The following is a 27,438-nucleotide window of genomic DNA, read 5'->3' on the forward strand; positions in this document are numbered from 1 at the left end:
ACAGTGAATGGATGTATCCGTATGGGTTTCTATAAATGTACACATACACACACATATATATACAAAGTATATATGTCATTGTTTAAAGACCTGTCCAAAAGAAGAAATAATTACTAGCAAGTTAATGTAGATGTTTACACTTCATTTGACAATTATAACTACTTAAACTGAGGTTTTAGTTGCTTAGTAAAGACTAACAATGACTGGCAATCACAATGAGTAAAAAGAGAACTGCAAATGTCACTGTTGTACCTTGGGTCAAAATTTTCAATGATGGATAACTTTCACCAAAATTCGGTAGTTTAGTGAACCTAAAAAATAATTATCCTTCACCACAGAAATTTAATGAATCCTAACAAATTTACTAATAATTATTCCTGTAATGGGGAATATATTGAAAAGAATAAATATCTGTCTCTTACCAAGACTATTCTCTGAGAGTTCAAAAAGTATTATGCCATAATAAAACACTCATATGTAGGAGGGTCTCGTTTAGATGCCACCACAGATTCTGATTATGCTGAAGAGAAGGGCAGCACCGCATTTCTTACTCTTATAAAGGAGGAAAGGCTTTTAAAAAAACTCTTTGAAGAAGTTTCATAGATATTTACAACAGAGTCAAACACAGCAGCACTTTATTAACAAGGATGGAGTAATAAAATCACAAGGAAATACTCATAAGTCTAAATTGGGCTGTATAAAATGAATTCTAACAAGGGTGGGCATCCCAGTGTGTCTGTCTCACAGCTGTTCAAAGGGAAAGTGGCCTGCAAGCAAGGAAAGACCAGAGCGACACTGACACCACAGACTGACTGTATAATACTTCATTACTTTGAGAAGGGTAATGAGTGTTTGTACCCCTAACTAGAAAGAGGAGCCATGAGGATCTTAATTGGGCCAAACAGTTCTGTTAAGTTTTAGTACTGCCTGCTACTGAACTCTGGTATTGATTTCGTCTCTAACTAGGAAGTCAATCTTCATGCTCTTGATAGGGGCCATTAAATCTTTCTGATTGAGACAGTCCAAACCCATCTGAACTCAGAACACTGGGTCTAAGAGTCAACTTCTTACAACATTGATATATTTTCCTTGAGTTCTTTAATGGTGCTAAATCAATATAATGTTATCATAATCTGAAAACAATATGGGGGTACAAAGGAGTCCTAATTTATATATATGTATATATGTATACACACACACATACACACACTATCCCATGTTCCAATATCACATGACAGAGAATTTATGGTCAAAATTAATCAAGACATTTAGTTTTCCTGTGGCCACTCAGGTAATGAAGTGAAGAATACCAGTGTATTAATAAGGTCCCTTTTTATCACATGATATTTCTAAGCAGATATTTGGAATGCTCAGAAGATTCCACTTTCAGTCTCCTAAAGCTCCTAAGACATAATTTAAAGTGGGACTTGATAGGAACAAGTATCTTCAGACTTAGTTGAACCAGTAGAAGTGATTTCTGTTTAAATCCTAGGAAACTTTGGATAACATGCCTTGTTTGTGAAACTGAAAAAAACACCAGATCAGCACACAAAGAGAAAGGATGCAACAGGTATCAAGGTAGATATTCTGAGTCCTTATCATCTGTGCAAAGCTAGGTGGTACAGGTAGGCCAAGTTTGACTAGGCAGAGTTTGCAGAAGATATTTTCCTGTTTGATGCACAAGAAAATAATTGTATGAAAATGTGGGGATGGGAGAGGGAGCAGCTCTGTGCTTCTTGCTGTGTCACCTTTATCATGTTCCTAATGTCAATGAGACTAGTTAGAAACAGCCTGCAACAAGAATGTTCTAATCACCAGCCACCTTTTCCACCTTTCTTCTTTTTCTGTTGCTGTTTCTTTTTTGTTGCTGGAGCCCCTGCAGGTTTCTGGTGTCTTGGGGGTATGATATTACTTGTAGATGCAGATACTGTTGCTGCACTGCCAGGTCTTGGGGAGGTGGGTGGGCTGCTCACAGTTTTACTGGCATCCCTGAAATCATCAGATTAGGAAAGTGTTGGTTATTCACATATTCAACAAAGGAAAAGGCTATAAAAATAATGTAGGTACATGAATTTTACTGTCTACCCTTAAAAATCTCCCACACATATTCTATTTCTTTTAAGGTGGGTTCCCCAGCTCCCTATCCATTTTTCTTTTGAATAAAATTTTTATTACTTTATAATTAAATAAAAAATAATATATGGTACATGCCAACTTGTAGAAAGTTTGGAAAATAAAGAAAAAATTTTAAAATGACCTATAACCCTACCACATAAACTTATTTATTAACATTTTCAATACTTCTTTCTAGTCACATTTATTTATATCTGTTTGTTTATCTAGATATTTAGTTAGTTCAACAACTCAGTGTATTCAGTTTCCTTTTGAAGGTACTGAGACTCTAATATTTACAATACAATCCTACCATCCTAGTATTTACAATACAGTCAAACCAGAAATGCCACATTTTCTTTCCTTTACCTAAGCATACTGCAAAACATTTATCAAAGACATCTGACTCTACTTCTCATACTTAAAATATATTTTTAAAAATTCTTAAAATGATCCTGAGTCATTAGTATGAGATTAGTATGAGACTGACCCTGACTCTTCAATCTCAGAAGGAACCAACCTATGCTGAGTGACTTCAACTGGGGAGCAATGGAGCAATGACTTACAGTTCAGAGGAAGCTCCTGCAGTTGCTCCCTGGGTCCCTTTTCCAATCTGATCCTTCTTTTTACCCTTCTTTCTTCCCCGGTAATAAGAACGTTCTCGCATTGGCAGCCATCTTTCAGGATCTGGGGTCACTTTGGGGTCATAATTCTTAGGCAGTTTTCCTATGTAACAATTAATTGATTAAAGAAATGAGAGATCTGTCCATAATGTTTTCAAGACAGATTGTTTAAACCATGTGTCCAAACCTGGGAATAAGTAACATTAAAACTGAAATAAACTTATCTGAGAAAGTTTTATTTGTATAATCTAGCAGGGGAAGAGGCCTTATTTCTAAGCATGACATGAAATTCAGAAGCCAGAAAGGGAAATATTTCATAGATGTATCTATATAAAAAATTTAAAATTTAATTTGGTAAAAGACACAATTTTAAAAGAAATAAAACAAAAATATTTGCATACTATATAACAGAGTGAATTATTATTCTTAAAATAGAATGAACTATTGATAACCACAGGTAAATCATGCAAAGAAGACTGGGTCCAGCTGTAATTAGGATAAGCCAGGAGAAATCAAAGTCTTTAATCATGTGAAAAGATGCTAAACCTAATTAAAAATGAAAATGGTAACAAATTCTATCAAATTATCAAAATTTTAACAAATATTAAAAGTAGTAATACCCAGTGTTGGTGAGACAGTGGGACATAAACACTATAGGCAGAAGTGTATACTGGTATAGCCTTTGTAGAGAGCAATTTCATTTGGTAGTACCAGTCAAAATTTATTACTTCTAGAAATTTATCCTGTAGATACCCACAAACCACAAAGTTACGTGTGTAAGAATATTCTCTATGATATTCTTTAAAATATTAAACTAACTTAAATGTCTCTCAATAAGAGAATGATCAGGGCCAGGCCCAGTGGCCCAGTGGTTAAGTTCGGCACGCTCCGCTTTGGCAGCCTGGGTTCAGTTCCCAAGTGTGGACCTACACCCTCCATCAGTGGCCATGCTGTGGCAGCAGCTCACATACAAAAGAGAGGAAGATTGGCAACAGATGTTAGCGCAGGGCGAATCTTTCTCAGCCAAAAGAGGAAGACTGGTAATAGATGTTGGCTCAGGGCAAATCTTCCTCGGCTAAAAAAAAGGAACAATCAAATAAATTATAGTATACCTACACTATAGTAAGTTATAGCTATGGGTTAGAAAGTGAAATACATCTATATTTGATAATTTGGAAAAATGCACAACACAGTCTAAAGTAGAAGATTAAATTACTCTGAGGACATGTTCATATCAGTTTTGTAAAAACTTTCATTGACTGAGCATGTAAACACATAATAATGCATGTTTGTATATACAAAAAAATTAAGTAATTATCTCTAGGAGCATGAATTTGGGGTGGGGAATTTTCCACTCTTTATGCCATTTTATTTTATTTATTTTTTTATATTTTGAGGAAGATTACTCCTGAGCTAACATCTGCCACCAATCCTCCTCTTTTCGCTGAGGAAGAATAGCCCTGAGCTAACATCTGCGGCCAATCCTCCTCTTTTTGCTGAGGAAGACTGGCCCTGAGCTAACATCCGTGCCCATCTTCCTCTACTTTATATGTGGGATGCTTACCAAGCATGGCTTGCCAAGTGGTGCCATGTCCGCACCCGGGATCCAAACTGGCGAACCCTGGGCCACCAAAGCAGAATGTGCGCACTTAACTGCAGTGCCACTGGGCTAGCCCCTATGCCATTTTATAATGAAAGAAATCTTAGTGTTTTCTTGTTTGCTTTTGTTTTCCTTTGTTTTTAGAATGAGCATATAGCACTTCTAAGTTTTAAAAAATGTTCATCTGTGAACTACAAAAACTGGAAAAGAAAGAGAAATAGCAGGTTATTGCTACCTATAGTTATCAGGTGTTCCCTTGCAGTATCACTAATACACAAAACAAGATAAAACAAATATTTATTGAGTTTTTACCATTTTCCAAGCACGGTGACAAAAGTGAAGAACTAATAACACTTCTAGTTAAAAAGAGAGAGTGAATGCAAACATTAGCTTCTGCACCATCCCCAAACCCCACTAAAATGGTAACACATTAGAAGGAAGAACAGGAGAAAAGGTATTATTGAGGAGGTTTCGGAAGAAAGAAAACAGACAGAGGAGTGGTAACAAACTTGGCAGACTTGGGAAACCTGAATCAAGAAACAACCTGATTTCCACCACAGATTTCCCAAAGACTCAGGAACAGGTAGGGGGCTCCAGGAATAATCTCCACTAGTTGAAGCCAGGCATTGTTAATTCCACCCCCTCTTGCCACAGATTAAGAACACAGCCTAAGTCAATAAACGCATGGCATTCCCCTGGTTAATGGTCCAGGGCTGGACACTGACCTATGCTGGCCCAATCAGATTAATGGGAAAGACCTGCCAAATGCAGGGAGACCCTCTTTGTCCTGCTGGATGTAAATGACAAGTTATGTGGCCTTGACTGTTTCCAACAAACATCCTCTGACTCTAATCGGATTCAGTTTTGTGTAAAGCAAAACAAAGAGATACAACTACTGGATCAACCAACCTTGATTCTACCCTTCATCTACACTGCCATTTTTATAAACAAATTTTCTTAAGCCAGTATGACGGAGTTCTATGGTACTTGTAGCCGAAAGCACCCTAAAGTATAAGGGCTTACTGTGTGCCAGGCATTGTTCTAAGAGCTTTACATGTGGTATTTCATTTACTCCTATGAGGTATATACTATCACATTCCATTTTATAGATGAGAAACTCAGGCAGGTATGTTAAGCAACCTGTTCACAGTCACAGCAAAAGAGCAATGTTACTAGAGCAACATTTGAATTCAGGCAACCAAATTCCAGAGTTGCACTCTTTAAAGTAATAAAATTAAATGTTAGCTATCATCAAGACAAAAGTCACGTGTTCAAAGATACAAGAATGGATATTTATATCCAAAGCTTTTTATACAGGGCTAAACTCAAGCTTTTATCATGTAGAAAGGAATGTAGAGATGGGGAGGGTGGGTAAAAAACAAACAAACAAAAAAACTTACCCTTCTTTTTTTTCTTCTTCTTTTTCAAGTCTCCCTGCCTACAAAGAGAAGAAAAATCTTTACCATCAATGTGGTAAAATATTTCCATAGCACTAAGCATGTGCAAGAGTAACCTGGGCACTTTATCATAAAGGCATTTACAACTTGGTGCAGGTTCATCAAAGCTAATCAACTAGCTGGGATATTAATTCTAGTTAAATTTATCACATTTAAAAAAAAAAATTTAAAAATCTATTATGAGGATGATAATGCTTTTTTACTAAAGACAGAATTCATAATGAAGTCAATCATTTACTGTTGCTGATATGTTAATGAAGTCAGGAAAAAATTTACACTTCAAAAGCCATTCAAAAAAGGAGTGAACAACTATGATGGCCACAAAACTGGCAAAGTATTCTCTCTCTGACATTCTCTATTCATCCTGAGTCAAAAACAGAATCTTAAACATTTTACTATAGGCCTCTGCTAACTGTGTTTTTGAGATGGCAATATAGGAGTACAAGGAAAGAATTGGAATTTGACTTCTTATAAATTAATGAAGCTGGCTATCCTTTTCTTCAAATCAGCAAAATAAACCTCGTCTGAACTTTGGTTTAGAATTACTAGACTAATACTAAGTGGATATACTAAATATACATCAAAAACTTAAGAGATAAATAAAGTAGGGCACATCCAGCCTGTAGAATACTATGCATAAAAAGAATGAAATGTCTACATTTAGAATATGGAAAAATCTCCACGACTTAGTAAATGAAAGAAATTGGAAAACAGTAAGTACAATCTAATCCTACTTCTGTAAAAAACAAAAAATAAACCAGCCCTAGGAAAATATTTCTAAACTACTTCTGTGTGTAAATACAAAGAAGATCCTGAAGGATAAACATTAAATTAATACCAGAGGTTAATTCTGGGCCGGGAGGAGGGCAGAAACAAGGACTAAGAGCTGGGCACAGCAAAAGAGAAGGGAAAACTAACAAAGGTGACAAATTTTATTCACAGGGAATTTTTATAAGAACGTTTTATTCCTTATATAATTTTAAATCAGTATTAGTGAATGTTACATTACCCTTGCTCCTTTGGTTGACTATCTCCAGCAACTTTTCCACCTTTCTTCCGAATGTACGTAGCACCAGCAGAATTTTCAAGAGCCTCAACATCTACTTTTAGGGACATGCTATCTGACGAGGGCAAGTGTTTACTAAGACTGGGATCCAGCAGTTCAGGAACACAATACGTATACATGCAGACCTCTGCCAATGTAAAAAGACACTTTTTTTTGATGCTCTTCATCAAAAGCAAAACAATGTTCTTAAATCTTCTATAGAGTAACAAATCAACAGGTCATAAGGTCAATTATATATCATATATTGTGAAAGGACAACTTGAGAAAAGAGTCACAAAGTAATCATCTATTCCTTCACTCAGTGATGTACTTCAAGGTTGTAGCTTAATAAAAACTACATTTCAAAACAACTATCAAGCTTATAAAACACAAACTTGCTCCCTGCAAAGGTTTGACTTGTGGCTGCAGTTTTGAGAACACAGCTTGGACTGGAGGAGCACACATGGTCCAAACTCAGCCAGTGAGGACACTGAATCCTCTTATCTTCAGTAATTGTTTGACCAAAGACAGTTCAAACAGAATGACATTTCAGAATCATGTACAATTACCCAAATAAAATATGCTTTTTCTTTTTTTTGCTGCCAGACTTGAACTGGAGGGATAGAGGCTGCACCTTGTTGACTTCATTTTTGCCTCTGGATCAAACTGTACCCCAAGTTGGATGTATCACTATATTTCAGTCACATTGATCAATAAATTCTCATTTTTGTCTCTACTAGTTAGAAGCGGGTTTCGTTTGTTAAAATTTACAACAGAAAGAGCCCTGGTCAAAACAGGTACTGGAAGAGATCTTGTGCGCTACTTGGGAGCTGTCTGGAACAACAATCAAAAGGATACGCTTTTGCTTTCTCAGGATCCACAAGCGAGTATGCAGAAATAAGCTGCGCCAGGGTGTGAATATCTTTTGGATTTTGTCTAAAAGAAGAAATAAGAAAGTTACTAAACAGTTTATAAAACTGGAGAAAGTAACATAAACAAGCAAAATAACTCCCTCATTTCAAATAACAGCAATAAAGTTTGGATTTCTACATCTCCACCTTGCAGAGCTTACTTCCATAGCTGCTCTAGGTCACTAATTGCCTCCTTCTTCCGTCCATATTTGAGTTTGAAGTTTGCAGCTTCTCTTACCAAGGACAAATGAGCAGGAGATTTAGGCTATAGGTTCAATAAAAAGAGGGAAAAAAAGGTTTAATCTAAATATCTAGTAAGTCAATGAAGTTACTACATTTATTAGACCTTTGAATGGACCTATCCATTAAATTCCTCATCTTAAGTTTTATTGAATGCACAAAACAAAAACAAATTCACATATACACATACAGGGAGGGGGTAGACAAATTAGTACAAGAGAAGACCAATTTATGAATTTGGAACACAATCCATCTCTATTTAGATTGTCTACAAGTAGAAATATTCCCTCATAATCAAATCTCAAACATATGTCACTACAGTTTTCAAACATTATTTTAATACAATACTCCCTAGAACACTGATATCCCTCCACTGCTAATAGGGCTAACAGTATAAATGTCACCTGTGTGTATACATAAGTTGGATATTGCCTATGCAGAGACCCATACTGGAAAAAATGAAGACGTTCCTATTGGATGGAGATATGATATACAATTATTCTATGTACTACTATTCCACCAATTACTACCATCCATAGGCTTTCTAGCCACTAAAGATGAGCTCTCTTATGTGCAATCATGTACTATTAGCATTCTTATTTCTTAAGATTACATATACAAACACATACATACACGAGAAGAAGCTTCAGAAAACATAACAGCTATGTTTTTTCACTTGGCAACTTCTTATTTCTAATAACTTTATTTGGATCTAGTATACTTTAAAAAATGAATTCGACAGCCTAATAGCATTCTGTTTTTAAAATAGTGACTTGGAATATTTCAATTCTCCTAAATTTTGAGTTTACTACTGCAACTTTTTATTTTTATGTAAAAACATAGCCTCATAACATTTTACTCCATTTATTTACCTGATGGTTTTGATACCACTGGATAGCTTGTGTGAAGACCTCAATGGCACTATCAATATCTTCCTCATGGCTGTACATGGTCACTAACGCAGACACCTACACAGCCAAAGGTATAAATGAATGAATAAAATCTCCCCTTCTCTCTCAGAACAAGTTTTTGAAAACGAAAAACACTGAACAAATAGCAAATAAAGGCTGCTACGCACTCTGTGAGTACCTAATTCAACATCAAAATGACTATCTTTATAGAGCGTAATAACTAGAAATACCACGAACAGCAGTGTTTTTCAAATACAAAGGCAGTTATCTATAAAATGTACCTTTCCTCTAAAGCAGTGCCAGTTCACAGTTTGTTACCAGTCCACAACAAGGTAAGTACAGAATGTGAGAATAAGTGCTTAGAAAGTTAGTTTATATAAGAAAACATTGTTGGGATAAGTAAATGTGTGATCAGTGAGGTGCACACGAGTGTGGTTAAACTCCCATGATGAGTTACATGTGGCCTGAGCTACAGAAAGTCAGTGAAAAGCTTGCCTAGTGTGTCAGAGGGACAGCAAGGAGGCCCACGTGATTGGAGTAGAGTAGGGCGGGGGGGGCGTTTAGCAATAGATGAGGATAGAAAGGAAACAGAAACAAAAAGCTGGATCTTTGAAAAAAATCAATAAAACTGATAAACCTCTGGCCAGACTGATAACAAAAAAAAAGAAGACACAAATAACCAATAGTAGGAATGTGAGAGGATCTACAGATACTAAAAAAAATAAATAAGGAATATCTGAATTTTTATGCAAATAAATTAGACAACCTAGAGGAAGTGGATATATTTCTTGAAAGGCAACAGAAGGCCAGATATTAAATATTAGAAACATTTTATTTTCAGCCATATATTATATTTGATTCTAATTTAAAGTAATTGTAGCTCAGTCTTTAAAATATGAATCTTCAAAAGAGAAAGCACTACCATAATATTACACATTTATTGAGTGCCAACTATAAACAAGCCGTGTTAGAGGACACAGCCATGAAAACAGTCCTGTTCAATAAATGCACATACCACCACTACAGAAGTAGTCTCTACTTTGAAATAGATGCTTTCGTAGCTATATTAGCCATCTAAACCTGTGATGCCTGAATATTCAGAGAACTAAAAACTAAATTTGTTGGCCACTACTACTAAGTTGTTTTAACTGAAAGAAATCACACTTAAGACATGATAAAATAATTTAGGCTAAGAAACTCCCTATACAGCTTTTAGGTTATTTGAGGTTGGCTTTTAGTGATAATGTAAGGCCTAAAGTGCCTGGCACATTTGACTAAATAAAAAACCAATGCAAAGCAGAGCACAAAACGAAATAAAATGTATACCAGATAAGTAATTATTATTTTTACTACCCTACATTATGAATAAACAAATAATTAGAAATCAAAATGAATACAAAGAAACAGCAAACATACCAATGGACTATTAATTCCATTACTTTTTCAGTCTAATAATCCTTTAGTTATGAACTCACCATGCCTGGTTTATGCTTTAACTCCTCTATGCTTCTCAATATTAGACATGCTTTGGAAATATTACCTTAAGAGATTAAAAACAATCAGCATCATATTGAAGAAAGTATTTTATGGGAAAAAAAAAGAAATTTAAGAGTCATATTTTGTAACATCACTAAATACTCAAGCTTGGGGATCTTGGGAATAATGTACTCTATTTATTCATTTTACAGATAAGAAAACTGAGTCTCAAGGAAAGAATATATCTTGCTTACACTCATAAAGAAAGTTAATGGCAGAGCTGCTATCAGAAAAAACGCTTCCCGACTCCCAGTCTGTTGGGTCCTATTTTTCCTTTTTCAGGCCGCAACTTAAAGGTGCAGTCCTTCACTAAAGGCCTTGAAATATGTTACTGCAGACATGAGAACAATGGAAAATTTCCTATGGTGTTAAGATTCTGATTTTCCACTCATTGCAAACCTCAATAACAAAACTTCCAAAGTCTTTAAAAACAAAACAAAAACCACGACAGGCTCTCTCTCAGTAATTTGAGAATCATGATTAATCCTTGCAAAACTTAAACTAAAAACCAGATGAGGAATGAAGATAAAGAGCACAAGAAAAAGCAGAGAGGTGGGAAAAGGAAAAACAAACAAAGGAGAAAAGGAAAGAAATGTGAGAGCAGGGTAACAGGGAGACCAGCAGTGTTTCTCAAACTTGTTTTCTTTACTACCTACTAAAGAGCCTTTTCAGACATTTTTTTCCCCCTAACTGCCAACTCTCCTCCCCTCTAACCACGAAATTTTCATTTCAGCCTCTGTAATAGCTAAGATTTTTTTGATGCCCCCCCACCAAACCAATCATCACCCCCACCAAGAATGCATGGTCTACACCAGAGGTGTCTCGTCTGACAGAACTTTCTGTGATGATGGAAAAGTCCTATATCTCTGCCGTCCAACTAGTCACATGTGGATACAAAGCTTCTGAAATGCAGCTAGCACAACTGAGCAAGTGAATTTTAAATTTCATTTAATTTTAATTTAAACTTAAAATAGCTATGTGTGGATAGTGACCATCAAATACGGACAGCTCTAGATGATCACTCAAGGTTGGTTCAAAAATCAAGGACAAAAACACTAGCAGTTTTCTGCAAGATTAAAAAATGCCAGTTTCTCCCAAAGATAAGGGTCATAAAGTATAAATGAAGGATAAAGGGCTAAGAAATTTTGAAAACTAGGATGCAAAGTAACCCTTACTGCATGCAAATACAACCAAGTGACAGATATAAGCATTTCTACATATGACATACCCAGGAAATTTAAGTAAGTATGGTCTTTTGGAATAGCAGAATCCTTGGCTTCTACTGACTTTCAAGGCATAGAATAAGAATCATTCTAACAATTTAGGAATAACCCAAGAAAAGGCCAACTAACACTACTAAATCTGTTGGAGCTCCCACCATCCAGATTCATATTTATAGCAATAATTATGCTTCGTCATTATGCAAAAATCTTAAAATCACATAGCTCACAACTACTTCAGAATCATTTCAGCCATATGTTTCCATTAAAATGATATTTTAATCATGATGAAATCATCATTAATACCTTGGGAAATTTTCAGCTGTGCCATGGTCAGCTTAATTTCAGCTGCATTTTCTGGATGCTGATCTGAAAATTCCTAAAATTTTTTTAGGTGGGGGAAAAAAATAACATTTAATTTACACAACTAATTGTACACATTCCAATTATTTATCTCAGTAACATAAAATTTTAAATCCAGTTTTAAAATATTAAACTTCCGGTTTCAGGTTAAAATTTTAACTTCAAAAAAATTTTATTTGACATCTACTTCACTTTAAAATTATGCTCTGAATGTAAGTGCAATAATGTCAAGTTTGCAGGAAGTCACTACTAGAGAAATAATAATTAAGATTACTATGTAGACTTTTTTTTTTTTTAAAGATTGGCACCTGGGCTAACAACTGTTGCCAATCTTTTTTTTTTTTTTCCTGCTTTATCTCCCCAAACCCCCCCTGTACACAGTTGTATATCTTAGTTGCAGGTCCTTCTAGTTGTGGGATGTGGGATGCCACCTCAACCTAGCCTGACGAGTGGTGCCATGTCCGCGCCCAGGATCCAAACTCTGGGCCACCGCAGCAGAGCACGGGAACTTAACCACTCGGCCATGGAGCCGGCCCTTTTTTTTTTTTAAGAAAGATACTCAAATACATGATGTCTCCTTACTGAGGGTCCCTGCTAAGCAACACTCCCCCTCAGGATGATCCTAATTTTACCCTGTCCAACTTTCCAATGTAGTCTACCCTCAGTAAATTCAAACATGTAATCCAACAGCTGGTTTAGGTTGATAAAAACCAAGTTAGTATCTCTGTAACTGTCTGAGGTTTTAGATTGGGACTCAACGTAGAACACATTATTGAAAAAGGGGTTAGCATGTTCTGGTATTATAAGCCTAAAACAACTCCCCAACTCATGTCAAATCTCCAAATGAAAAGCATTCTTCAGGGTTTATGACAAACATCTACTAATACAAACTTATTTAAACAAAGCCATATTCCAAGAATTAACTAAAGTGACACGCTGGAATTTGTCTACTGGAACTTTACTTTTAGTTTTCTCATGAAATTTACAGGCTTGTATATTATTCTAACGTAATGAAAATGAAACAAGGCTGCAACTACCTCACAACTCATTGAAAATTTAAGTAATTCCTTTACCTGAAGCAGCTCTATTGCTTTTGTGTGCTGCTTTTCACGGCAGAGCTGGGCAGCTTGGATTAACACAGGCAGGAGACGTTCAGGACTTTGGGACTGTAAACTGCCAGAAATTTTGCGGCATTGTTCTGCCTAAAAGACAGTATTTTCCCCCCATGAAAAGAAGCTGGTTAATAAAATTGAACATTAAATGAATGATCAAAAACAAAAGAAGGATTGGGGAAGGGGGAAGGAAATCAGCTGAAACAAAATAGTAAGTGAGGAACTGCCTAGGGTGAGAAAAGTGGTTTATAGTATCTATTCTCAATTTTTTCCTGTAAGAAAAAGATTTTCACTTACCAAATTTAAGCCATGATTTCTAAAAGCATTTAGGTAAAGGACAAGTTCTAAACATTCATCTGGATGCTTTAATTCCAAAATTTTCCTTAGAAAAACTATATCAAGTATTAGCCTTTGCTTCAAAACAACAAAAGGTATAGTTATTTCTTGCTAAAGTATTTAAGAATAACAACTCAGTTCTAAATGATGTTACTGCCTCTCATTCTCCCACTGAAAACTTCTATTCTAGAAGAGTATGAAACCATAATTTAATTAGAATTAATCCATATTTAAGTTAGAATTAGCCTCCTTAACATTTACAACTTTTTATGATTGTGCACAAACTGAAATGAAAGATGGATCTTAAATCTGTAATCATGATCAGCATCTTTGATGATTTTTACTTGAATTCAGAGATTAGAAATAAGGTAATAAGAAAATTGTCTCATTTACAGGTGTGAATAATGTTTTCTTCCTCTTAAAAGCCACCAACTGCACACCTTTACAAAGAACCGGGCAAATTACTTGCTTAACAAAATCCATGATATATGACATTCTGTAGAATACATGGGTTTAAGACAAAATATAAACAAAAAATATCAATATAGATTGGACTGATACACCCATTGTGCCTCATAAGCCATACTCTGAAACGTTTAGCCAGGGGAACCAGAGGTCTGTCACCTACCTGGTTTGTGTACATAGCAAGCAAAGCTTTGTTAAATTCTATGGCTTGCAGTTGTTTCTTGGAAAGCTTAAACTCTACTCCTTCTGCATTGGTTAATTTCACCTTCTTCTTGGAGTCAAAGACATTTTGGTCCTGACAAAGAAAAGTTCATCCACCATTAACAGCAATTTCAGACTTCAACTCTTTTAACACTCCAAGGCCTTATTCCTATTTCATTTAGTTATTTTATATAAACATGACAAGAGAGCTTGGAAGATAATACATCTACCTGGTTGGGGTGCCTCTGCTCCTAAAATGCATATAAGTATCTTGGGTTCTTGGTTTTCTTTCCTTTTGTCTTTCCACTATTAACTGCTTGTTTTGAGCTTTTTGAAGAAAAGTACTTGGGATAGCACAGATCTTACAGTGGAAGTTCAAACTACAAAGATACCTAAATTTGCAATTTCTACAAACTATGTCCTTTAGAATTTAGATGACAAATGAGGAATGTAATTCATTCCTCTTTGAAATGTTATATGTAAGCTTTGCTTACATTAAAATTCAGAAATCTATTCACGCCTCTTTTGAACCCATTTTTAGCAGAAAAATACTAATGTAATACAGCTACTGTTTTTCCTTTTCTTAAGCCCCTTTTCACCGAGGCAGAAGTACAAGGAAGTTCATTTCTAAAATTTCTGTGTGGGACGACACAGTGTTATCTGCCTAAAGAACGTCCTATTAAGAATCATAGAAAGTCACATACCTTTTGAGGAAGGAAGACAGTTAAGTCACTTTATACCCTGAGGAGGATAAACTGAGCATCTGAGGGTCTACTGTGTGCACAGAATTCTAACTTTGTTACATGATATATTTATTTGCAAATAAGTGATACCACTGTGCTTTTTAAACCAGATCTTCTGTAGCTTAAAGACTAAAAGGAGGCAAAGAAGAAATGTAAAATAAATTCTACTTCTTCTGAGTGTGAACTTCCAAACCAGTGTGAAATTATTTTAATTACAGCAAGAAACTGGCTTTTATATAAATCAATCCTCAAGAAACCATACTTCCAGTTGGCTGTCCTATGCCCCTATTTTAATACTTCAATTCCTCATGCATGCCACTGCCAGACTTCTTAAACTTTGCTCCCATGGCACTTGTTATTCAAAAATTTTATTTTCAAGGCCTCTCATACCTTGATATCTATCATTCAATCTAACTTATTTTTTTTTAACTAACCAGCATGTATGTATCCTCTTATCTTCTGTTTTCTCACTTTACCCCCCACAAGTGATAAATATTTCTTCCTATGTTCATTTGCTTATACTGTTGCTTAACCTTTGAACTGTATCCCTCCTTCAAGGGTCAGCTCAAATTTGCCAACCCAGAGATCTTTTCTTTCACCAAATACTGAAGTTATAGAGAAGAAATTTAAACATGCACAATTTTTTTCTATACCAGAATGAGAATTTAAACTATGTAATGATTAAGACCATATTTCATATTTCTTTTGCATTACCTATTGCATCCAGCACTGTTTTGAAAAAAAGTCAGATATAAATACCTGTTGACTGAATAAAGTTCAGTGCATATTTTTACATTGAGATATTCAGTACTTCACACACTCTCCTCTCCATAATTATATATCAGATCAAAAGAATTTGTCCTCACTGGCATTTCAAATTATTCATGAACATGGGCAAGTATATATTGCTAAGGTTCAAATGCCAGCATCAATTTTTGGAAACCTAAACCATGCCAATGGCCTGCAACATCCTATAACTACTATCATCCTTAATGCCATTATCCTACATCTGGGGACACTCTGAATTTCTGCTATAGGAAGAGAGATATACCATGAATGACTAGAAGGAGCAAGCTTTGGAGTCAGAGAATGGAATCTGAATCCAAGTTCTACCTCTTACTGGCTGTGACCTTATTCAAATTATTTAACTCCTTTCAACCTCAGATTATACTCCCATAAAATGGAGATGAGTATTGTCAGCTACAAAGATAATTGTGAGTATGAAAGAAGATGAGACTTGAAAAATCACATGGCATATCAAAAGAAATCAAATGTTACTTTTCTTATTTTTCTATTGACTTGAATTTCAAATCTGAACTTGAAATGTTTTCCCATTAAAATGATGTTCCAAATAGTGGTTAATTTCATTAGTACAGTACTCCTTAGGACTGTTTATATACATACTTGTAATATTTTACACATGGGTTGGAGGGAGGGGCAGAGAGAGAGAGAACCTGTCCATGTCTCCCCTCCCCCAAAATAAAAACTATTGGAAAGAAAAAATCATGTATAGAAAACTTGCATTCAGACTCACTAGATGAAGAAATCATGTAAAACATGCACACACTTAAAGTTTAAAAGTCCAAACAATTTATTTTTCTAATAGAGATTTTCCATATTATTATAAACTGTGAAAAGCATAAGATTTTAAAGTCCAGGGTCTGTAACTACAAAAAAGTTTTATTACTTGAATATAGCTTGCAGAATCATCATTGTTACAACACTCTCCATTATGATTTTTTACTATAACTGGACTTTGTTATGGAAAAAAGAACACTTATCCTAGGACAAAGGTGGGGTAATATGCTTTCAGGGTAAAATATAAGTGTAGGGAATCTTTGTTATCCCATACCTTGTTAATGGTAATGATGTTATTTGCAATCACAGCTAGCAGTCCCACATCTGTTGGCCTGGAAACAACAAGAAACAGTCAAAAAGGAATAAAGCTTTAAAAGTAAACTTCATTCCCTATAAAAGATACTTCATTTAAATAATCCACTTACTTTAGTTTTATTATCTGATTGTAAAGTTGCAAAGCCTCCTCTGTACGACCCTGGAGCTGCAGAATATAGGCCATCTGCCCGTGAATGATGGCCAGTTCTGCCTGTGGGTCTTCCTCAGTCCCATCCTAAGCAGAAGAAACATTTTTTTGTGTGTGAATTCCTCAAACTGATCCACGTATTTACCAAGTGATCCAAACATTCAAAAGATATACAATCCTAAAGAAGACATAATTTTCAGGAATTTTCCCTTAGAGTTGGTTAAAATTTAGGAATTATCACCAAAGGAAGTTTAAAAGAGAATGGCAAAAAGATTCTGGAAGAATATGGCAACAAGCTCAGAAATACCATTCACTGATCATTATCATTCTCTAAAACCTAAGAATGACAAAAAATGTAAAAGACCAGATAGCAGGTCTAACTTTTTATAGTTAACACCCCTAAATTCTGGAAACAATTTTATCATAAGAACACATTTTAAAAATGCTTCACTCTTAATTCTACCAACTCCAATCCAAAGATTACAAAGTTCTATTTATCATCATACAAAGAACTTAAAAAGCTGAAATGAATTCTGTAATTAAAGGAGCAGCTCTCTTAACCGACACTCCAGATTCTCCAATCCTCTGGAAAGGCTGACTGATGCCCATGCACAATGCTCAAGGCCAGGAGGCTGCTCTCTTCTACCACATCCAGCACTCCTGCTTTCACTTGTTGAGTGTATGCTGACCAGGAGTCAGATGTTTGTTTCCAACCCCATTATGCTAGTTGGGTTTGATAAGGAAATGATAAAACTTTATTATTATAGTAAAAGAACCATGAGTATGAAGAGACTTGTTTCAATGAAAACTATGTTGAATGCTCAGAAATATTTGATAAAGGTGAGTTCCTAAAGAAAATTACTGTCTTAATTAGATGTGAGCCAGAAAACACCAGAGATTGGAGAAAAAGTTAACATCTAATGCCAACTCTATAATGAAACTACTTCACAACTGTCTTTAAGATATTGCTGCACTGAAAATCACAACTGCTGGATTATGTAAGAAATATGCATGGAATCCTATCAATGGACTCATACTCAAAGACCTGAGTGCTACACCTAAAATAGGAAAATGAGTTTATATGAATTTAAAATAAAATGTGCAAGGCACATACAAATTTTTGTCTTGTAATTTCTCACCCTAAAAGACTCCATCAAATAACTGATCAAGAGGGTTTCTACTACGGTTCCTAATTAATGAATCACCATTGATTCCAAAAAGTCAATAAACACTACAATGAAGCCTCCTACAAATTTATATTAGTCAGAAATGTAAAATTCAGGTTTAACAAGAATGGAATACTTACACAATCTTCTGATAATGAACGGCGGCAAAGATCTATAGGAAAAAATTTTAAAATTAACATTGCCTGGTAACTCCCATTCCTTTCACCATTCCAAAAAGCAAGAACTAAATTCTTGGGCAGAGGATTTCAAGATAATTTTAATAAAAAGCAAATTTGAAAATGATCATTAGTATCAACTATATTGCATGAATATTACCAATCTCTGATTATTCTAGCTTTTCAGCATTTTTCTTTCATTTGTAATTTGTGTTAAAAAAAAATTTACAGAACGTTTATCCCTTAAAAAATTAAGACTATATGATCCAGCTATTCCACTGCTAGGTATTTATCCAAAGAACATGAAAACATAAATACATAAAGATACATGCACCCCTATGTAACTGCAGCATTATTCACAACAGCCAAGACTCGGAAGTAACGTGGATGCCCAACAAGGGACAAATGGATGAAGAAGATGTGGTATATATACAATAATGGAATACTACTCAGCCATAAGAAATGATGAAATCTGACCATCTGTGACAACATGGATGGACCCTGAGAGTATTATGCTAAGCAAAATAAGTCAGAGGGAGAAAGTCAAATATCATACCATCTCACTCATAAGTAGAAGATAAGAACGATGACAAACAATCACATAGAGACAGAGATTGGATTGGTGGTCACCACAGGGGAAGGGGTAGGGAAGAGGGGGAAAGCAGTGATTAGGCCTATGTGTGTAGTAATAGACTGTAATTAGCCTTTGGGTGGTGAACATGATGTAATCTACACAGGAATCAAAATATAATGATGTACACCTGAAATTTATATGTTATAAACAGTTACCACAATAATAAATAAATAAATGGGGAGGGGAGAACATTTAAAAAATATAAATGTGGTGCCGGCCCCATGTAATGGTGAAGTCTGGTGCTCTGCTTCAGTGGCCAGGGTTCACGGGTTCAGATCCCAGGCACAGACCTACACCACTCATCAAGCCATGCTGTGGCAGTGACCTACATACAAAATAGAGGAAGACTGGCACAGATGTTAGCTCAGGGCTAATCTTCCTCAAGCAAAAAAAAGAGGAAGATTGGCAACAGTTGTTAGCTCAGAGCAAATCTTCCTCAACAACAAATATATATATATATAAATGTAATAAATGTTGATTGCAAAAAAAATCAATTATAGAAAACTATAAAAATAAAGACAATCATTCTACCATTCAGAGATAATCACTATTAGCATTTCAGTTGCTTTTTAACGTAAACGCACAGATGCATTTTAAAATGAAAGTGGGATATTCTACACAATATTTTGAAACCTCTCTTGCTCCATTTAATATACTGTGAACATGTTTATGATATAATAAATATAGATCTACATTACTATTATTTTAAATGACTGCATGGTAATCTATTTTGTAGTTATAGTAAAACTTAGCCAATCCTCTAACAGAACAGAAACTCATGATGTTTCTAGATTTTTTCTTATGAACATCTCTTCAATTAGCATTCATACAGATACATATATAAATGTATCTAATTATTTCCTTAAATTTCTAGAAATAAAATTCTTGGATCAAAGAGTATACAAATTTTTAAATCTGCTAGACATCACCAAACCTGCCCACTGATAGTCTGTACTACTTTTACACTCAAACCTGCAATCAATGAGAATATCCTTCTCCCATAACACTGTCAATAATGGGTATGATCAAGAAATTCTAATTGTCAAACATAGTTTTCTTCTCATGATGCTCTAACCTCTGATTTTAACCTTAACATTCAAGAGTAAAACAGACCCTGTTTAACCTTTTTTTCCTCTCCACCATTCACTGCAGTCCCTATATCACTTTTATAGCTTCCAGGGAAAATGTATGCAGAAGAAAAGTAAATGTTTGAGGAATTAAGACTCGACTTAAGTTCTCTAATAAATTTTCTTTTTTCTTATTTAAAAAATTCAAAGCAGGGCCAGCCCCAGCGGCCTAGGGGTTAAGTTCGGCAAGCTCCACTTCAGAGGCCCGGGTTCAGTCCCCTGGCATGGACCTACACTACTCACTTGTCAGTGGCCATGCTGTGGTGGAGACCCACATACAAAAAGGAAAAAGGGGAAAATTGGCAGTGAATGTTAGCTCAGGGTGAATCTTCCTCAGAAAAAAAGAAAACAAAAAAATTCAAAGCATATAAATACTCTATATGGAAACATACTAAATGGAGTTAAAATGTTCTTGAATAGTGTTATTAATGTATAAATCTAGTGTGTGTATATATATGCACACACAGAAACACCTCATATTGTTACTCTACTTGAGTACCTGTTTAATAACAATAATGATAGCCAGTATTTACTGAATACTTATATGCCACGTACTACTCTAAGTGCTTGATATTAATTAACTCACTTAATTTACACTTAACATCTATAGTAACTTGTTCAAAAACCTTCCCCTAAAAATTCAGACTTTAAGGTCTGGGGTGGTTGAAAATGGACACATAGTCTGGCTTAGGGATCAGACAGAAATAGAGGAGAGATATGGTCAAAAACTCTATTGAGAAACTCCCACTGCATCAGTAATTTCCATTTAAAAACTTCACAAAAGTCAAGTGTGATTTTTGGAAATACTTTGCAAAGTTACACACACATTACAATTACATATAATTTTAGTTAAGTCTGACCTTCAGCCTTTTGTAAGATTTTCATTGCCTGACTCAGCTGGCCTTGTCCTATGAGTGCACATGCAGCGTTGTAGCACAGTTCGTGTGTGCCTTCTTGGAGGCCCAGGTTCTCCTGTCATAGAGCAAAATACCAATCAAGTACCACATAGGAATATTATTTTATGGCTGTGTGGGTACACAGAGATACTCACTGGAACCACTTTTTCCCAATTGCTTTGAGCTGCAACAACTGCTGAAAGGTTTGTTTTTCTCTCCTCATCATAATCATCTTGGGAGTTTCGGACAAGATCTCTATACACAGCTAAGCATTCATCGTAGCGTTCTAACCGGTATAACTGAAGAAACAAATAGCAAATAAAAAATCAGAGAAGACAGGTATAGTCATATGTCTCTAACAACATACAAACCCTTTTTGAAACCACTAAGTAGAAAACCTTATTCAGCATAAGATGGGCAATCAACCGTTTTTCCTTTATAATTTTTCAATTAGTTCTGCTACTAACACTTTCAAAGTTACTTGCAATGAATCTCTACTATATTGTAGATTTGTAGTCATGATTCAGGAAAGTCATTGTATTGACGTTAGGTAAGTGCCTATGTGAGCTGTGAAAGAAAAGCTTTCTATAAAAATCATCCTGTTACCTAAATCTGACTTATGATGAAAAAATTTTCCCACAACACAAAACAATTACCAACCCCCAACAAATAGGAAGAAAATTAGATGTTAACAAAAGGATTTAGTATTTCCTAGGAGTTCACTATACTTAATCTTCATTTTCTCTTTTCCAGAAACCAGCTATTGCATAGGGTAACATAAAGTACACAAAACGTAATTTCTGCTTATTTCACTCAAGTTCTTCTCAAAGAGCAATAAGAACTGCCACTCTGGGTCAATTAGTCACCATGTAGGACAGACTGGTACCCTTCATCAATCTCAAAATGCTGGAATTTACCCTAAACTTCCCCAACTTACCTTAAAAGTTCTTTACAGACCTACAATCCATGAACTTTCTTCATCCCATTTGAATTGTTAAATTCATACTATCTCCTTGGGACAACACGTTCAACACAACATTATTTGCCCTAAACTGACATTTTAAAAATCTTTAAGAGGGTTTTGCTAGTTATAATATAACATTTCTGTCCTCTCATCATTAACAGCCCTATTTTACAACAGGCTTAATTATATGTCTCAAAACCATTTTAGAATAAGATATTTTCAGGGAGTTCATAAACTAGCTGAATTCATTTAAATTCTTATCCATCATGATTACATTATTTTAAACTCAGAATAAAATACCAGTTAAAAAGTAGAAAGAAATACAATTTCAAAACTGCATTAAGTAGATAAGCTCATTGGCCTTCATCTTTCCAACTAAAAAGTCCAAATTTCATAGGATAGTTCTTAATTTTCTAATTACCCTCAGGAAGTCATTTGTTCATAGAACACTATATATGCAATTGCTTGTATGAAGATCAAGAACTGGGAATATGTTCAAACCTCAAGAATTTGTTTGGTGGCGAGTTTTCTGGAGCACCAGGATGGACTGGGGTTCCTCATCCCTGCTCCTTCCTACAAGTAGAATCATGCTCACTCAGGATGATTGTCAAGAGTTATTGTAAAGCAGTAATTACCACTTGTCCATAAAGCTCCTTTAGTTTGTCTGTCTGCTGATTGGCACTTTCGATTGTCTTCAAGGCATTCTCAATTCTGTTCAGCCTGTACTCACAGTATGCCTTCTCAAAGGAAAGAGAGTTACTGAAAAAGGAAAAAAAACAATATTTGATTATGTATTAGCTAACACTGCAGAGCACCCACTATCTGTCAGACACCGCTCTAAGCACTGGATCTATATGAAGTTATTTAATCCCGATTAACAACAAATGAGGAAACTGACAAAGCTGACGTCTGAAAATCAGACAGCTCCTAAGTGGCAGAAAATATTACATCCATTTCCCTAGCCTCTCTTGTTTTCATGGATATTCTTACCAAAATTATCGGTCTTTTGAAACAAACATTTAAGAATGAAATAATAAATCAGTTAAATAACATTGTCTTCTATATAAAGACAATCTGAACACTATTTTAAACGGTTTATTATAGAAGTTTCTTAAATCTACTAATCAAAAAATAAGCCATATAAAGCTTTTGTTTAAGAAGCAAATTATTAGCAAAGAAAAAGAAACTAGAAATCTTAAAAACATAACCAAACAACTGGTAAACACACAACTACAAAAACACTACTTCCATACATTGACTTGAAAATTCATCTACATTTAATACGACACCTGAAACTCATTTTGAAGTTTCCGCCATAACCCACACGAAAAAATACTTATCAAAGCAAATGGCAATATCCTTTATTTACTTGCCTAAAATAAATTATTTGAAAATTTCCCTATCTTACAAAATGGCCAAAATTCAAAATATTGAATTTTAACATAAACATGTTTACTAGTAGAAAGCAGTGTACCCTTTCCTTTTATTTTTAATGACATTTAACAGTTACTTTTCAATATGTAATACATGTATATGGCTCAAATAAAAAACCAAAAAGATATACACTAAGAGGCTGCACTCCCACTGCGATTCAAATCTACCCTGCTCTCCCTTACCTCCTGGAAGTGACTTTTTATTCACCGTTTTTCTGTCTACTGTTTGTTTTGGCAAATACAGGAAAATACACATATAAATTCTTATATCCTCCTTCTCTTATACAAAAAAAGTATACTATATAATGTTCTGCACCTTATAAACCAGTATCTCATTAAAGAATAAACATGCTGCAAACTTCATTTCAACACACATTTCTTTTAGGGCTTAGGTATAACCGTAAAGAAAAATCAAATTACAGTTACAATTTAGAATACAAGTTTACATTTCATGAAATGATAAATGAAATAAATAAATGAAAAAGGTTAATAAAACAAAAAAACTGCTACATCTTCTAAAGACTGCTAAAGAACCCTGACAATGAAAGATCTTGGCCTAAAATCACACTCACCTAGAAAATTCTCAAAGGGGTAGGGATAAGATTGGGCTAAGACTGTCATACCATCCTAGAGACCTCGATCAGCATAAACACTTACAAGCTATACACATGCGTTCCTGCTCTACAAGTTCTGCCCTCTCTGCCTTTTTCTTTTTATAATTAAACTTCTGCTGAGTTGTTCTCCCTATGTCTTCTAAGAAGTCTGGTTACATTTATGTCCCACAGGCTTGTATGGTTTACCTCCTTCTTAGTGGTTCAACGGGAAGACGCGTAAAGAAAAGGCTCCCTAAAGTAGAAAAGAACTAAAGTTACTATTGCTCCTTCCAGTTTCAGAAACCCTACTGGCAAGCAAAAGAAAAGAAGAAAGAAGAAAAGATAAAGGTAAAAAATCACTGAATAGCAGGGAAAAAAACCATGGAAATGGTTATGACTATGATAAAAGTGTTTCTAATAACTGCACAAACAACTAATTGTACCACTTACTTTGCTAACACTTTGGTGTGAGTATTGATGACATTCAAGGCTTCCTTAAAACTTCCATTCTGGATAAGGCATACCACTTTACAGTGTAGCGCAGTTACATCATCCTTGTTGATCTGCAGTACTAGAGAACACATTTAGGAAAGTAATTTTTAAATCCACTCCCCTTTCACATTTTACTACATTTTCCCACGCCCTGCCTCAGGAAGCTACATTTCCAATTTTATTGCAGCAGAAATGATTAGCTAAAATATTTTTAAAAAGCTGATCTCCATTTTTAACTTAAGAAGTGGCAATAAGGAGAGTTATAATTAGTTAGACTTTCAACGAGAGAGATTCCCGAGATACATGTACCAAAAAAGTAGAGTGAAATAAAGAAGTAAGAAAGAAGCTGTTTTCTACAGCTTTTTCTCTTGGGACCCATGCAACAACCTACATATTTCATTACTTCACAGGGAAAGAAACAAAGCTCATGTAGAATTTGGAAGCAAATGACTTAAGTTTGAGTACAAGCTTGTCACTAAATGCCTCGAGGTCTTACACAAGTCAATTACTAAATCTCAATTTTCTGATCTGCAAGACGAGTATGAAAGCATTACCTATCTTACAAGGTTATTAAGAAGATTAAATGAGAATATTTCAGAAAAATATATAAGCTGTAAAGTGTACAAACACAATTTATCTTGCTGGCAACATTTCCAAAAACCATTCAAAATTTCCCTTTTCACCTAAGATGACCAACGAGAAGTAACGGACTCAGGTGGCCAAGTTTCAGTGCTTAACAGCTGTTCACTATCAAAATGACCAGGCTCACTCCCCATGTTCTCAGGCAATTAGAGGAATCCAATTCTCAGTCTAAGAATCAAAGTAATTTCAACCAATTAAGAAAATATATACTGGATAACAAACTTTCAGCCGTTGCTGATTAAACAATTCCTGCAAAATACTTACTACACTGCTGAGTGGTATTGGTTGCAGGCCTAGCCAAAGGCTAAAGTTAATTCAAAATAAGTTTAAGAACCAAACGATTGTAATTAGTAGCTATTTTCCTCAATGTCTAAATCACCAAAAGTGCATTGTGAGCACAATCACTCCTTTTTACATTAACCCAGCAATATGTTGTTGAAAATTATTTATACACCTGTGTATGTTACTGACATACCCCGTATGTTATCACTGCTTTGAACAGCCAAACTCCGTCCCGGTAATTATGTTTCCAAATCTAACAAATATAAGCCGCATCTTCACTAAGGAAGAATTTAGCACGACAGAAAGCACTAAAAAGCATGGCCATATTACAGTTACATAATAAACCATAAAAGAATATAATGAGCAAACCTCACACCGAAGGAAGGCAGTTTACTTGAAATGATCAGTTACGGGGCAAAACACAGGCCAAACTTTTCTTCCGATGTTTTTTCAAATGTTAGGGCTTTTACACACACACGTTCGGGTCTAATGACGTAGGAGAGATTCTATCTGTGGGAATGAGAGGCCTGACATCCAGATCCAGCCCTTCCCTCCACCCTGATTCTGTACAGCTTCCACCTTGTCAGCACCAACTTCTAAAGTACGTGTCCCAGGCAGGTTCCTCCCCCTGCTGCAGCCCCAGAGAAAAAGCTCCCTCAGCAATACTATCTTGAACACTCCGCTAAAAGCAAGGAGAAGAGGAGGCAATGTGGAATATCTGCGAAATAAGGCGTGAAAACAGAGGAGTAAAGAACCGCCTGGAAGAGGCGCCAGGCTGCGGTCTCTTTAAATCCGTCCCTCGCTTCCCGCGGGGGGTAAAGAGGGAAGTACACGTGGCTCTAAGCCCCAGGACCCCGGGCAGGCCCGGAGGACCCGAGGGGCTGCGACCTATGCCCCCCGGGCGTTCGCGCCCGAGCTGCGGGGGGCGGGGGTCTCTCCTCCCAGCGTCTACTGGGAGGGGGTCGCGCACGCCGGAAGGAGGCCGCATCCTCCCGCCCGCTCGGGCTCGCCCCGGCGCCCGTCCCGACACTTACGCTTGTTGACGGTCTTGAGAGCCCGCGTGAAGTCGCCATTCTGGCCGTAACGGTTCACTTCACTCCAGAGCGCTGGCACCGAAACCCCCCCGCTGCCGCCGCTCGCCATCTTGGAGGAGACGCGGGAGGGGCGGGACGACCTCTACCCCGGAAGAGGATCTCGGAGGCGGCCTAGCGGAGGAGGAGGCCGGCGGTTGCTTAGTGTTTCGAAGTTGGAAGCGTCCTTATCCCGGAGCAGTGTTGGAGACTATAATCTTAGCTTGCGTAGCTAGAACTTTGCGTGGATAGAGTCGCTACTCCTGTCCTGAAGCCAGTCTGCAGGAACGAGGCGTCGGACCCCGGGAGCGAATTGAGAAGGTTCACCGTTTCGGCTCAAAGCGGCGTGCGTTTCCGGAGCGACCGCGGCGGGCGAAACAAGCGTCTTAGTCCTACGAGGCGGAGCTGGGCGACAGTCTATGGAAGATAAATAAAAGGTCTGTGGGCTGGTAAAATAGCAACTAGAAACCGTAGGGAGTCATTTGAAAGAGAGAGACGGCTTCTCATTGCTGCTTGAGAATACTTCGTAGAGGAATTGGCATTTGAAAGGGATCTTGAAAGATGAGGAGGAAAACTTGGGGTTGATTCTAGGTAAAGTTCCGGCCGAGAAGCGAATATGAGGAAAGGCACAGAAGAAGAAAAGAATCTCCAAGTGCAAAGCACCTTTGGTGGAAACTCCTTGGCTGCCCTTTGGGCTCCGGTTGAGGAGCAGTCAGCAATAAGGCCGGAAGGGCAATATGTTTTGGAGTGAGAATGTCCAGGTTCAGTTCCTGGCTGTGCAATTCACTAGATGTCTGTGAACAAGTTACTTATCAGAGTCTCAGTTTTCCCACCTGTAAAATAGGGATAATATATAACCGTTCTAGGGATAAAACGTTCTTCATGCATCCTGGCATAGTAAGCACTCAAGTAACACATAGACATAGGGGGTTTAGGGTTTTTGTAAGACCTTAAATATCAAGATGTTTGAATGTCAGAACAGACTATCTATTGAATATTCTCAATGAGAATGACAGGACAGTTTATTGAACACCTACTCTGCAGGCT

General features: G+C 36.2%; 1 protein-coding gene across 1 annotated transcript; it reads right to left on the minus strand.

The window, feature by feature from the left end:
- Positions 1-618: 618 nt before the first annotated feature.
- Positions 619-26,912, minus strand: SRP72 (signal recognition particle 72). Its single transcript, XM_014857821.3, has 19 exons — positions 26,356-26,912; positions 24,356-24,476; positions 22,515-22,638; positions 21,071-21,214; positions 20,880-20,991; positions 18,223-18,254; positions 16,879-17,003; positions 16,728-16,785; positions 14,095-14,226; positions 13,092-13,220; positions 11,962-12,034; positions 10,375-10,439; positions 8,861-8,956; positions 7,910-8,013; positions 7,696-7,773; positions 6,802-6,939; positions 5,736-5,773; positions 2,679-2,838; positions 619-1,989 (listed from the first exon to the last, which is right to left on the minus strand). The coding sequence occupies exons 1-19, from the start codon at positions 26,462-26,464 to the stop codon at positions 1,812-1,814; spliced, it is 2,016 nt and encodes a 671-aa protein (XP_014713307.3). The 5' UTR covers positions 26,465-26,912; the 3' UTR covers positions 619-1,811.
- Between the last annotated feature and the right edge of the window lie 526 nt (positions 26,913-27,438).

The sequence above is a fragment of the Equus asinus genome, chromosome 3 (genome assembly GCF_041296235.1).
Source record: "Equus asinus isolate D_3611 breed Donkey chromosome 3, EquAss-T2T_v2, whole genome shotgun sequence".
NCBI classification, from domain to species: domain Eukaryota; kingdom Metazoa; phylum Chordata; class Mammalia; order Perissodactyla; family Equidae; genus Equus; species Equus asinus.

Bases quoted from the DNA above. Each gene is read 5' to 3' on its own strand.
- SRP72 (XM_014857821.3), bottom strand. From the start codon at position 26,464: ATGGCGAGCGGCGGCAGCGGGGGGGTTTCGGTGCCAGCGCTCTGGAGT. The intron at 22,639-24,355 runs GTAAGTGGTACA...TTCCTTTTTCAG, and splicing joins CACACCAAAGTGTTAGCAAA to TAACTCTCTTTCCTTTGAGA. The intron at 10,440-11,961 runs GTATTAATGATG...TAATCTCTTAAG, and splicing joins ACAGCTGAAAATTTCCCAAG to GTAATATTTCCAAAGCATGT.